A 15015-nucleotide genomic window follows, 5' to 3' on the forward strand; every position below is an offset into this window, starting at 1 on the left:
GTGCAGGTAAAGATATGTTGAATGGGTAGATAGATAGATAGATAGATAGATAGATAGATAGATAGATAGATAGATAGATAGATAGATAGATAGATAGATAGACAGATAGATAGATAGATAGATAGATAGATAGATAGATAGATAGATAGATAGATAGATAGATAGATAGATAGATAGATAGATAGATAGATAGATAGATAGATAGATAGATAGACAGATAGATAGACAGATAGATAGATAGATAGATAGATAGATAGATTAATAGATAGATAGATAGATAGATAGATAGATAGATAGATAGATAGATAGATAGATAGATAGATAGATAGATAGATAGATAGATAGATAGATAGATAGATAGATAGATAGTACTTTATTGATTCCTTCAGGAAAATTAAAATTCCAGCAGCAGTGTACAGAATTAAGATATAATTTAAAAAGTAAATCATGGGGGTATAAATGGATACAAAATAAAAAAAAAATTACAATAAGAATAAAAAGAAAAAGCAACAATGAGAATAAAAATATAATGATTAGAATGTGAATATATATTTTGTTTTAATTTGAAGAAGAAAATGATGTCCAAATTTTTCTTTCTTTTTTTTTTTTTTTTTACGAAACTGCAGTGGTTAACTTATTTTTCCACTTGTGTTACTAGTACTAATGTGTTTAAAGTCACTCCAATTGTTGGCATTATGCCTTTTATTGTTTTTATGTCTTAAAACTACCACTTCTTTTTAAAAAGTTTGACCCTGGAACAGATTATTTCCACTTTACATTTTATATCCATCCATCCATTTTCTACCGCTTTTTCCCTTTCGGGGTCGCGGGGGGCGCTGGCGCCTATCTCAGCTACAATCGGGCGGAAGGCGGGGTACACCCTGGACAAGTCGCCACCTCATCACAGGGCCAACACAGATAGACAGACAACATTCACACTCACATTCACACACTAGGGACCATTTAGTGTTGCCAATCAACCTTATAGTTAATTATAAATGAGCATGTAAATATTTATTTAGTTTTAATTTGAAGAAATAAAAAGTATGATTTAACACATTTATTTTAAATGACTAAACATGTGTTGGAAATCACTACAACACGGCGTTTACTTACAATACCAAATCCAAACAACCTTCCCTAGTCATGGTGCAAAAAAAAATTGCAACCAACACAGAAAGTCACCGCACATGCTCACACATAACACTGAACTTTGTGGATATTGTACAAAAAAAATAAAAAATATATAAGCACCATAAAGAATTCAAAATTACACCAATTTAACGCAAAGTGGGAAAATGCAAATTTTGGCGCATTTTAGCTCCTTTATTTTTTTTTTTGTTGATGATAAAACAGCCCTGTGATGAGGTGGAGACTTGTCCCGGGTGCATCCTGCCTTCCGCCAAAGTGCAGCTGGGATAGGCTTCAGCACCCCTGTTACCCCAAGAGGGAAGAAAATAGATGGAGGGATGGATGAAACTTGAAATATTTAAACACGGTTTACTCAATAAATTTGACCATTTTTTAATTGTATATTTTTAAATAATATTATATAATCATTATTATTATTATTAACAATACTATTATTATTATTATCTTGTATTTCCACTGCACCTTCATGCTCTCAATTCTAATCTATCAAATATGTTTTATTCTTATTTTATAATTGATCTGAATCCATATTTTTGTATTTAAAATTAAACATTTATATTTAGGAAATTAATATATTTAAAAATTAAAGCACGAATTTAATTTTTTTCTAAATTATTTAAAAAAAAAAGGAAATAAAAATAACAGCGGACTAAGAAAATGTACTCAAATAAAATACAACGACTTCAATTTAACTATACTTAAGTCAGAATATTTGTAACAATTATCTGCTCATTTAAATCCATTTTCAATATACTTTACAGTCAAAAGAAAACAACAAAGGTAGAATGCAATATTGCTATTTCATTTTTTTTTTTTTCACTGATAATGTGAAATTTAGCAAACGGACCTAAATAGGATTACAAAATACATTTTTTTAATATTGTTTTAAAAGTTGCAAGAGCCGAGATTGGCACGCGAAATTACTTTTCTTATTTCAAGCAGGCAGAGGGTGAACGACGGCAGCCTCCTGGCAACAAGAGGAAAGTGCACACAGAAAGGATGCCTTCTTTCATATTAAGTCAATTCTACCAACATGAAAGGCTTTTATTGCCTTTTATTAAAAGATTTGTGCTGACATGCCAGTGCCTGTTTTGGGTGTAATTCTGTCAGTGTGTGTGTGTGTGTGTGTGTGTGTGTGTGTGTGTGTGTGTGTGTGTGTGTGTGTGTGTGTGTGTGTGTGTGTGTGTGTGTGTGTGTGTGTGTGTGTGTGTGTGTGTGTGTGTGTGTGTGTGTGTGTGTGTGTGTGTGTGTGTGTGTGTGTGTGTGTGTGTGTGTGTGAAGCAGGCTGCCAGCTGCAAATGCATGCAAATGAGTGTTAAATGTGAGCCCTGCCTGTGAGTGTCGACTGGTGCCCACAGCAAGTTAAAAGCTTTTACAGTCATGTGTCATGTTGTGTGGAAGCTAAAATGTTGCCTGTGCTCTAATAGTTCTTGTAATTCAACATTAAAGTCCTCCTGAAAGCCACTACTAGCGACCACGCAGTCTGATAGTTTATATATCAATGATGAAATATTAACATTGCAACACATGACAATACGGCCTTTTTTTTTACTAAATTGCAATTTTAAATTTTGCGCGGAAGTATCCTGCTGAAACGTCGCGGTATGATGACACGTGCGCGTGACGTCACGCATTGTAGAGGACATTTTGTTCCAGTACCGTTCCCAGCTATAAGTCATCTGCTTTAATCGCATAATTCCACAGTATTCTGGACATCTGTGTTGCTGAATCTTTTGCAATTTGTTCAATGAATGATGGAGACATCAAAGAAGAAAGCTGTAGGTGGGAAGCGGTGTATTGCGGCCGCCTTTAGCAACACAAACACAGCCGGTGTTTCATTGTTTACATTCCCCAAAGATGACAATGAAGCTTTACTATGGAACAGAGCGGTCAAGCAAACATGGTTAGATTGGACCACACACACAAAGTACAGTGTATTATGCAGCCATCATTTCGAAAGATCGTGTTTCGAAGAGGGTTCCTTGCGAAGGGCAGAGATGGACATCGCCACCACCCGTCGACTGGTGCTGAAGAAAGGTGCGGGGCCGACCTTCAGGTTGTACAGGTACGACCATATAATCTCACTAAAACACTAGTAACACAATAAGCAGATAAGGGATTTTTCTGAATTATCCTAGTAAATGTGTCTAATAACATCTGAATCGCTCCAAAAATCTCCAAAATCCTTAACTTTAACAACCATATTGCTACAATAACAAACATTTTAAAAAGTAAAATCCACTTACAGCACATTAACACATCGGCACACACAAAGAAAGTCCCTTTGGTGCCCTCACAAGCGACCAGAAATCCCCTAAATCCTTAACTTTAACCACCTTAATGCTAGAATAATAAACATTTTAAAAGGTAAAATCCACCTACAGTACATGAACACATCGGCATAAACACAGAAGACCCTTTGGTGCCCTCACAAGTGACCAAAAATCCCCCATATCCTTAACTTTAACAACCATATTGCTACATTTATAAACATTTTAAAAAGTAAAATCCACTTACAGTACATCAACACATCAGCACACACACATAAGTCCCTTTGGTGCCCTCACAAATGACCAGAAATCCCCTAAATCCTTAACTTTAACCACCTTAATGCTAGAATAATAAACATTTTAAAAGGTAAAATCCACTTATGGTACATGAACACATCGGCATACACACAGAAGACCCTTTGGTGTCCTCACAAGCGACCAGAAATCCCCTAAATCCTTAACTTTAACCACCTTAATGCTAGAATAATAAACATTTTAAAAGGTAAAATCCACTTATGGTACATGAACACATCGGCATACACACAGAAGACCCTTTGGTGCCCTCACAAGTGACCGGAAATCCCCCAAATCCTTAACTTTAACAACCATATTGCTACATTTATAAACATTTTAAAAAGTAAAATCCACTCACAGTACATTAACACAGTGGTCCCCAACCACCTGGCCACGGTCCGATACCGGGCCGTGGGCCGATTGGTACCGGGCCGCAGAAGAATTTTTAATTCATTTTTATATAAAAAAAATGTATATATATATTTTTTTTTAATTAAAAAACACAATATACACTTACAACTAGTGCACCAACCACAAAAACTTCCCTTTTACATGACAAAAACGTCCCTTTTTCATGACAAAAAAAACAAAAAAAAAACACACCCGTGGCCACACACCTCAGACTTTTAGGTGCGACTTTTATAATCTCACTAAAACACTAGTAACACAATAAGCATACAAGGGGTTTTCCAGAATTATCCTCGTAAATGTGTCTAATAACATCTGAATCGCTCCCAATTTTTTTTCTAGTCCTTCACTCTCACTTTCCTCATCCACAAATCTTTCATCCTCGCTGAAATCAATTGGGAAATCGTCGCTTTTTTGGTCCGAATCGCTCTGGCTGCTGGTGGCCATGATTGTAAACAATGTTCAGATGTGAGGAGCTCCACAACCCGTGACGTCACGCGCACATCGTCTGCTACTTTTTTTATTAGCCAGCAAAAGTTGCAAACTTTATCGTGGATGTTCTCTACTAAATCCTTTCAGCAAAAATATGTTGAAATGATGAAGTATGACACATAGAATGGAGCTGCTATCCCCGTTTAAATAAGAACATCTCATTTCAGTCGGCCTTTAATGGCTCCCATTGGGTCCATCATAAGTGGGATTTTATTTAGGAGTTAGAAAGCATTAAAAAAAAAAGACATGATTTTTTTGCGTCTCATAAGGATTGTGAATTATTAGCAAAGTTCCAAAAAAAGTGCAGTTCTCGTTAAGGGGACGGACGTTCAAGCAAAACATCTTTGCAGGAGGCACGTGTGGAGCTAATTCATAAATAAACAATTCTAACTAATTGCTCACATGTCGCTTATTATCTTGAGGATCTCCATGTATGCCAGGGGTGTCAAACTCAAATACAGAGTGGGCCAAAATGTAAAACTGAACAAAGCTGCGGGCCAAAGTTGAACAACTTAACCTTTTAATAGGGACCCAAACAAGTTTTGCATTGAATATTGAACAAGCAAGTCTTATATAACTTTATAGTGACATGCAAAATCCAGGTTTGTTGGTAGCGGGGGATGTATGTTGTAGTGTCCCGGAAGAATTAGTGCTGCACGGGGTTCTGGGTATTTGTTCTGTTGTGTTGATGTTGTGTTACAGTGCGGCTGTTCTCCCGAAATGTGTTTGTCATTCTTGTTTGGTGTGGGTTCACTGTGTGGTGCATATTTGTAACAGTGTTAAAGTTGTTTATAAGGCCACCCTCAGTGGGACCTGTATGGCTGTTGAAGACCCTGTTGAGCTTGACTCTAGGCTGCAAATGTGAAGAAACATGAGAGGTGTAGAATAAGTGGGAGGCCCCGTGCGGGGCTCCGGCCCCAGGGCGTCGCAAGTGAAATGCCCTTAATGAGCAGTGAATTAAACGCACGATATAAAGATATCCAAGGAACCTGGGGAACCCTGGCGGGTGCATGGTGGGCACAGTGATGGGCCCTCGTGTGCGCGTGTGGGGAGGCGGACAGGCAACCCCGGCGTGAGCCCACCGCATGTGGGGTGACCCCTGTTACGAGTCCTTAGTGGGCGCGGGCACAAATATCCTAGTGGATCTGTGTTGCGCCTACGGTGGATGGCGGGCAGGTAAGCCCCACGTGCGAAGTGTTCACAGCGAACATGGTGATGCCTATTACGCCCTGTCATGTAATATATGCGGATTCTACACACACACACAAGTGAATGCAAGGCATACTTGCGTAACACGGGTCTGCTGATTGCAGTCGCGCCCGCTCCTACTAAGGGCTCGTAACCAGTTCTTCTTCCTACTGTGGGCACACGCCGGTTTTGCCTCCCCATCGCCCTCTCGCGCGTAACACGGGTCTGTTTGTTAGCCGCCGATATTGTTGTCCAAGTGGAAATCAGGAGGAACTCGGGAGAATGGTTGCCCCGGTAGATTTTCGGGGGTGTTGGCAAGTATTAGAATTAGCGGTGAATGCACGGCCGCTGTATGACACCGGCGGGCCAGCTCTAATGTTAATTGAATATTAGCTCAAGGGCCAAAATAAATGACATGGCGGGCCAGAGTTTGACACCCATGATGAATGCCAACAGGACAACCCATAGGGGGCGCCACACGTGACATTTAGGTCTGTTTTTTTACACTATTGAAGTGAAGCGAATTATATTTATATAGCGCTTTTCTCTAGTGACTCAAAGCGCTTTACATAGTGAAATCCAATATCTAAGTTACATTTAAAGCAGTGTGGGTGGCACTGGGAGCAGGTGGGTAAAGTATCTTGCCCAAGGACACAACGGCAGTGACTAGGATGGCGGAAGCGGGAATCGAACCTGGCACGGCCACTCTACCAAGCGAGCTATACCGCCCCACAATTCACAGGTAAACACTTCCTGCTGTGCTGTGAAAGCCAAACTTCATTTTCCTATCCTGGATGTAGATACCTGATACTTGAGTGACGTGATGGTGTCCTCCAGTTCCTGTCTTAACTCAGCCGGGATCAGACCTTTCATCTTGTTCTCATACTTCTGACACACCATGGTGACCTGAAAAAGTTAAAGGACATACATTACTTCTCTTCATCCAATGCCTTGTCTTTACAAACCCCGTTTCTATATGAGTTGGGAAATTGTGTTAGATGTAAATATAAACAGAATACAATGATTTGCAAATCCTTTTCAAGCCATATTCAGTTGAATATGCTACAAAGACAACATATTTCATCTTCAAACTCATAAACTTTATATATTTTTGTGCAAATAATAATTAACTTAGAATTTCATGGCTGCAACACCTGCCAAAGTAGTTAGGAAAGGGCATGTTCACCACTGTGTTACATCACCTTTTCTTTTAACAACACTCAATAAACGTTTGGGAACTGAGGAAACTAATTGTTGAAGCTTTGAAAGTGGAATTCTTTCCCATTCTTGTTTTATGTAGAGCTTCAGTCCTTCAACAGTCCGCTGTCCTATTTTACACTTCATAATGCACCACACATTTTCCAAGGGAGACAGGTCTGGACTGCAGGCGGGCCAGGAAAGTACCCGCAATCTTTTTTTTACGAAGCCACGCTGTTGTAACACGTGCTGAATGTGGCTTGGCATTGTCTTGCTAAAATAAGCAGGGGTGTCCATGAAAAAGACGGTGCTTAGATAGCAGCATATGTTGTTCCAAAAGCTGTAATGTTACATCCTGTTCTGTCTCCCTGTAGTGTGCATTCCTGTTATCTATTGTTTTAATCTTTTACTTGTATGTTTGGCAGAGGTTAACTTATTTTTACACTTTTGTGAAAATGAATGTGTTTAAAGTCACTGGAATCGTTGGCATTATGCCTTGTATTGTTTTTATGTCTTAAAAGTACCACTTCTTTTTAAAAAGTTACATTGAACATTGCCTGTTTAGTTTTATGAGAGCAGAAGTTTGACCCTGGAACAGATTATTTCAGTTGACATCAATTTTATAGTGAATTTTAAATTAGCATGTAAATATTTATTTTATTTAATTTGAGGAAAAAATTTATCACGTCCAAACACTTTTTTTTTCTTCACAAATTCAGTTTAAATGACTAAACAATATGTTGGAAGTCACTACAACACAGCATTAACTTACATGACCAAATCCAAACAACCTTCCCTAGTCATGGCGCAAAAAAAAAAAAAATTGCAACCAACACAAAAAGTCAACGCACATGGTCACACATAATACTGAACTTTGTGAAGATTGTACTAAAAAATGTCTAAGCACCGAAATTTTTTTAAAATGACACCCATTTTAAATCCATTACAATGCGAGATGCGAAAATGCAAACAACTGTCCACTCTGATCCATGATTGGCAAACTTTGGCTTCTTTATATTTTGCTTGATGATAAAATGGCCCTGTGATGAGGTGGCAACTTGTTCAGGGTGTACGCTGCCTTCCGCCCCTGTGCAGCTGGGATAGAATCCAGTACCTCCCACGATCCCAAAAGGGACAAGCGGTATAAAATTGATGGATTTTTTAAAATGATGATAAAATGGCCCTGTGATGAGATGGCGACTTGTCGAGGGTGAACTTCAAATATTTAAATACAATTTACTTCATAAATTAAACCATTGTTTACATTTATTTATCCATCCATCCATTTTCTACCCAAATGAAAACCCTTTCAGGCGACTACCTCTTGAAGCTCATGGAGAGAATGCCAAGAGTGTGCAAAAGCAGTAATCAGAGCAAAGGGTGGCTATTTTGAAGGAACTAGAATATAAAACATGTTTTTAGTTGTTTCACATTTTTTTTTGTTAAGCATATAACTCATGTGTTCATTCATAGTTTTCATGTGATAATCTAGGTCAGGGGTCAGCAACCTTTTTGAAAGCAAGAGCTACTTCTTGGCTACTGATTCATGCCAAGGGCTACCAGTTTGATACACACTTCAATAAATTGACAGAAATAGCCAATTTGCTCTATTTACCTTTAATAAATAAATATACATATATATATATATATATATATATATATATATATATATATATATATATATATATATATATATAAAAAATGGGTATTTCTGTCTGTCATTCCGTCGTACATTTTCTTTCCTTTTACGGAAGGTTTTTTGTAGAGAATAAATGATGAAAAAACACTTAATTGAACGGTTTAAAAGAGGAGAAAACAGGAAAAAATGAAAATTAAATTTTGAAACATAGTTTATCTTCAATTTCGACTCATTAAAATTCAAAGTTCAACCGAAAAAAATAAAGAGAAAAACTAGATAATTCGAATCGTTTTGAAAAAATTAAAAAAAGAATTTATGGAACATCATTTTTCCTGATTAAGATTAATTTTAGTATTTTGATGACATGTTTTAAATAGGTTAAAATCCAATCTGCACTTTGTTAGAATATATAACAAATTGGACCAAGCTATATTTCTAACAAACACAAATCATTATTTCTTCTAGATTTTCCAGAACAAAAAATTTAAAAGAAATTCAAAAGACTTTGAAATAAGATTTAAATTTGATTCTACAGATTTTCTACATTTGCCAGAATAATTTTTTTCAATTTTAATCATAATAAGTTTGAAGAAATATTTCACAAATATTCTTCTTCGAAAAAACAGAAGCTAAAATGAAGAATTAAATCAAAATGTATTTATTATTCTTTACAATACAAAAATAAATTTACTTGAACATTGATTTAAATTGTCAGGAAAGAAGAGGAAGGAATTTCAAAGGTAAAAAGGTATATGTGTTTAAAAATCCTAAAATCATTTTTAAGGTTGTGTTTTTTCTCTAAAATTGTCTTTCTGAAAGTTATAAGAAGCAAAGTAAAAAAATAAAAATAATTTATTCAAACAAGTGAAGACCAAGTCTTTAAAATATTTTCTTGGATTTTCAAATTCTATTTGAGTTTTGTCTCTCTTAGAATTAAAAATGTCCAGCAAAGCGAGACCAGCTTGCTAGTAAATAAATACAATTTAAAAAATAGAGGCAGCTCACTGGTAAGTGCTGCTATTTGAGCTATTTTTAGAACAGGCCAGCGGGCGACTCATCTGGTCCTTACGGGCGACCTGGTGTTGGTGACCCCTGGTGTACAAAGTAAATAGTCATGGAAATAAAGAATGAATAAGGAGAGGGTGTGTTTGAACTTTTGGCCTGTACTGTACATAAAGTTTAAGACACACACACACACACACACACACACACACACACACACACACACACACACACACACACACACACACACACACACACACACACACACATCCCGTCTATACATAACTCAGAGTATTCCATCACTCCTCACATCCCCAGCAGGGGGTCCTGCGCAGGCCTGCACACCACGCCCCCTCTCCTACCGGCGGCTGCTTGGACACCAGTGTGTGGACACTTTATCACCGGGACACACAGAATATTTCAAATGTGGCGGCGGCTCGCTATAGTTGGGGCGAGGAACTGGAGGAAGTCTGTCTGTCTGGAGCTAAATTACACGCCGACCAAACCAGAGTCTGATTATAGAAGCTGAGAAGGCTTTAAAAAACCGACAAACACACATGAATGGAAGGCACATATAGCACGGGGCTTGGGGCTAGAAAGGCATGTGCAGCATGAAGAATTGCTGAGTCGGCGACAGCAATCAGGAGCGGGAGTTTAGACCAGTGGAATGAACGGATTACAGTCCTGGTCAAAAGTTGACAAACTACTTGGAAAGAACATTGAGTTTCCCATCATTTCTACAAGTCTTATTTTCTTGCGATAGAGTGCCGAGATGGCAGCGAGGAGGCGTGGCCGGCAGCCTGAAAGTGAGGCAGGGCACGCCGTAGCCCGGCCCAAGATGGCGGCGAGGAGGCGTGGCCGGCAGTCTGATAGCAAGGCAGGGCACGCCGTAGCCCGGCCCAAGATGGCGGCGAGGAGGCGTGGCCGGCAGTCTGACAGCGAGGCAGGGCATGCCGTAGCCCGGCCCAAGATGGCGGCGAGGAGGCGTGGCCGGCAGTCTGACAGCAAGGCAGGGCACGCTGTGGCCCGGCCCAAGATGGCGGCGAGGAGGCGTGGCCGGCAGTCTGACAGCAAGGCAGGGCACGCTGTAGCCCGGCCCAAGTTTTTCTTGTAAATGTCGGCAGCTTAGTCAAATCTCTTGACCAATTCCAAATATTCTACTTATATTTTTCGAGGAAGCAAGTCCTTGGAACATCTGTCTCAGTGCGGTACTTTGATTTTTTTATGGTCTTTTTAAAGGCCTACTGAAATGAGATGTTCTTATTTAAACGGGGATAGCAGCTCCATTCTATGTGTCATACTTGATCATTTCAACATATTTTTGCTGAAAGGATTTAGTAGAGAACATCCACCATAAAGTTGGTTGCTAATAAAACAGCCTTGCCTGTACCGGAAGTAGCAGACGATGTGCGCGTGATGTCACGGGTTGTGGAGCTCCTCACATCTGAACATTGTTTATAATCATGGCCACCAGCAGCCAGAGCGATTCGGACCGAGAAAGCGACGATTTCCCCATTAATTTGAGCGAGGATGAAAGATTTGTGGATGAGGAAAGTGAGAGTGAAGGACTAGAAAAAAATTGGGAGGGATTCAGATGTTATTAGACACATTTACTGGGATAATTCTGGAAAATCCTTTATCTGCTTATTGTGTTACTAGTGTTTTAGTGAGATTATATAGTCGTACTTGAAAGCTGGAGGGGTGTGGCCACGGGTGTGGTGACCACCAGTGTCTCTGAGGGAAGCCACGTTTCTCGACGAGGCGAGGTGAAGGCAGACGTTGGGGCCGAATTTAACTTTTTTTTCCCCTCCTTGACAGTGGAAGCATCCCATGTTCGGGGGCGGCCGGTCGGAGGAGGCAAGAGAGTCCGCAGCTGCCTCTTCGACAAGTGCACGAGGAACGACGCAAGCTCTGCTCATGTCTACGGTAAGAGCCGACTTATCACTACAATTTTCTCACCGAAACCCTTCCAGTTGACATGAGGTAGGGAACCATGTTCACTTGACCGCTCTGTTCCATAGTAAAGCTTCACCGGCATATTTCGGGAATGTAAACAATGAAACACCGGCTGTGTTTGTGTTGCTAAAGGCGGCCGCAATACACCGCTTCCCACCTACAGCTTTCTTCTTTGACGTCTCCATTATTCATTGAACAAATTGCAAAAGATTCAGCAACACAGATGTCCAGAATACTGTGGAATTATGCGATTAAAGCAGACGACTTATAGCTGGGATCGGTGCTGGAACAAAATGTCCTCTACAATGCGTGACGTCACGCGTCATCATACTGCGACTTTTTAGCATGATACTTCCACGCAAAATTTAAAATTGCAATTTAGTAAACTAAAGCGGCCGTATTGGCTTGTGTTGCAATGTTAATATTTCATCATTGATATATAAACTATCAGACTGCGTGGTGGCTAGTAGTGGCTTTCAGTAGGCCTTTAAACACATCACCATCATCATCATCATCATCATCATCATCATGACTTCTTAAGAACCTCCTGAAAGACTGCAAGCCGCAAAGATTCTATATTCCTACTTTGTCTCCTACTTGAGTCCACATCCAGTACTTCAAAGTCCTGGATCTTTCCAATGGTCTTAAATGTTCTTTTTTTGACTGAGCTACAGAGATTGGGTTTTTCCCAAAATAATTTTCCTGTTGTGGATTTAACTGATTGTTCTGGCTTTGGCTAATTAATCTTCACGGGCACAATGAGAGGGATTGGGAAGAACATCAAAGGCGGCACATAAAAGCATCAGCAAAGCGACATAAAGCAGCTCACTTTGGTCGGGAGATTTGCCTGCCAGAATGTCCTCCATCTTGTCCTATTGTGTTTTCTCTCTAAACATTGCAGTAATATTCATTTGGGAGTGCAGAAGATGAAATATGTACAAACCCCGTTTCCATAGGAGTTGGGAAATGGTGTTAGATGTAAATATAAACAGAATACAATGATTTGCAAATCCTTTTCAAGCCATATTCAGTTGAATATGCTACAAAGACAACATATTTCATGTTCAAACTCATAAACTTTATTTTTCTTTTGCAAATAATCATTGATGCCAGCAACACGTGACAAAGAAGTTGGGAAAGGTGGCAATAAATACTAAAAAAGTTAAGGAATGCTCATCAAACACTTATTTGGAACATCCCACAGGTGTGCAGGCTAATTGGGAACAGGTGGGTGCCATGATTGGCTATAAAAACAGTTTCCCAAAAAATGCTCAGTCTTTCACAAAAAAAGATGGGGTGAAGGTCACCACTTGGTCAGCAAATGTCTGAGCAAATTGTTTAAGAACAACATTTCTCAACCAACTACTGCAAGGAATTTAGGGATTTCACCAGCCGTAAAATCATCAAAATGTTCAGAAAATCTGGAGAAATCACTGCACGTAAGCCATGATTTTACGGAACTTGGATCCCTCAGGCAGTACTGCATCAAAAAAGCCACATCAGTGTGTAAAGGATATCACCACATGGGCTCAGGAACACTTCAGAAACCCACTGTCAGTAACTACAGTTGGTCACTACATCTGTAAGTGCAAGTTAAAACTCTACTATGCAAAGCAAAACCCATTTATCAACAACACCCAGAAACGCTCATCTAAGATGGACTGATGCAAAGTGGTAAAGCGTTCTGTGGTTTGACGAGTCCACATTTCAAATTGTTTCTGTGAAGTGAAGTGAATTATATTTATATAGCGCTTTTTCTCTAGTGACTCAAAGCGCTTTACATAGTGAAACTCAATATCTAAGTTACATTTAAAGCAGTGTGGGTGGCACTGGGAGCAGGTGGGTCAAGTGTCTTGCCCAAGGACACAACGGCAGTGACTAGGATGGCGGAAGCGGGAATCGAACCTGCAACCTTCAAGTTGCTGGCACGGCCACTCTATCAACCGAGTTAAACCACCCTGTGGACGTGGTGTCCTCCGGAACAAAGCGGAAAAGAACCATCCGGATTGTTATAGGCGCAAAGTGTAAAAGCCGGTATGGGGGTGTATTAGTGCCCAAGACATGGGTAACTTACACATGTGTGATGGTATGGGGGTGCATTAGTGCCCAAGACATGGGTAACTTACACATGTGTGATGGTATGGGGGTGTATTAGTGAACAAGACATGGGTAACTTACACATGTGTGATGGTATGGGGGTGTATTAGTGAACAAGGCATGGGTAACTTACACATGTGTGATGGTATGGGGGTGTATTAGTGAACAAGGCATGGGTAACTTACACATGTGTGATGGTATGGGGGTGCATTAGTGAACAAGACATGGGTAACTTACACATGTGTGATGGTATGGGGGTGTATTAGTGAACAAGGCATGGGTAACTTACACATGTGTGATGGTATGGGGGTGTATTAGTGAACAAGACATGGGTAACTTACACATGTGTGATGGTATGGGGGTGCATTAGTGCCCAAGACATGGGTAACTTACACATGTGTGATGGTATGGGGGTGTATTAGTGCCCAAGACATGGGTAACTTACACATGTGTGATGGTATGGGGGTGTATTAGTGAACACGACATGGGTAACTTACACATGTGTGATGGTATGGGGGTGTATTAGTGAACAAGACATGGGTAACTTACACATGTGTGATGGTATGGGGGTGTATTAGTGAACAAGACATGACTAACTTACACATGTGTGATGGTATGGGGGTGTATTAGTGCCCAAGGCATGGGTAACTTACACATGTGTGATGGTATGGGGGTGTATTAGTGAACAAGACATGGGTAACTTACACATGTGTGATGGTATGGGGGTGTATTAGTGAACAAGACATGGGTAACTTACACATGTGTGATGGTATGGGGGTGTATTAGTGCCCAAGGCATGGGTAACTTACACATGTGTGATGGTATGGGGGTGTATTAGTGAACAAGACATGGGTAACTTACACATGTGTGATGGTATGGGGGTGTATTAGTGCCCAAGGCATGGGTAACTTACACATGTGTGATGGTATGGGGGTGTATTAGTGAACAAGACATGGGTAACTTACACATGTGTGATGGTATGGGGGTGTATTAGTGAACAAGGCATGGGTAACTTACACATGTGTGATGGTATGGGGGTGTATTAGTGAACAAGACATGGGTAACTTACACATGTGTGATGGTATGGGGGTGTATTAGTGCCCAAGGCATGGGTAACTTACACATGTGTGATGGTATGGGGGTGTATTAGTGAACAAGACATGGGTAACTTACACATGTGTGATGGTATGGGGGTGTATTAGTGAACAAGGCATGGGTAACTTACACATGTGTGATGGTATGGGGGTGTATTAGTGAACAAGACATGGGTAACTTACACATGTGTGATGGTATGGGGGTGCATTAGTGCCCAAGACATGG

General features: G+C 39.9%; 1 protein-coding gene across 3 annotated transcripts in view; it reads right to left on the bottom strand.

The window, feature by feature from the left end:
* Nucleotides 1–15015, bottom strand: part of cep112 (centrosomal protein 112) — a 406308-nt gene that overhangs the window by 11885 nt on the left and 379408 nt on the right. For all 3 annotated transcript variants that reach the window (XM_061885269.1, XM_061885270.1, XM_061885268.1), the window contains one exon: nt 6609–6710. In XM_061885269.1, the coding sequence (XP_061741253.1) occupies nt 6609–6710 (102 nt within the window). The remainder of the gene's footprint in view (nt 1–6608; nt 6711–15015) is intronic.

Source organism: Nerophis ophidion, linkage group LG23, assembly GCF_033978795.1.
Source record: "Nerophis ophidion isolate RoL-2023_Sa linkage group LG23, RoL_Noph_v1.0, whole genome shotgun sequence".
Taxonomy (NCBI): domain Eukaryota; kingdom Metazoa; phylum Chordata; class Actinopteri; order Syngnathiformes; family Syngnathidae; genus Nerophis; species Nerophis ophidion.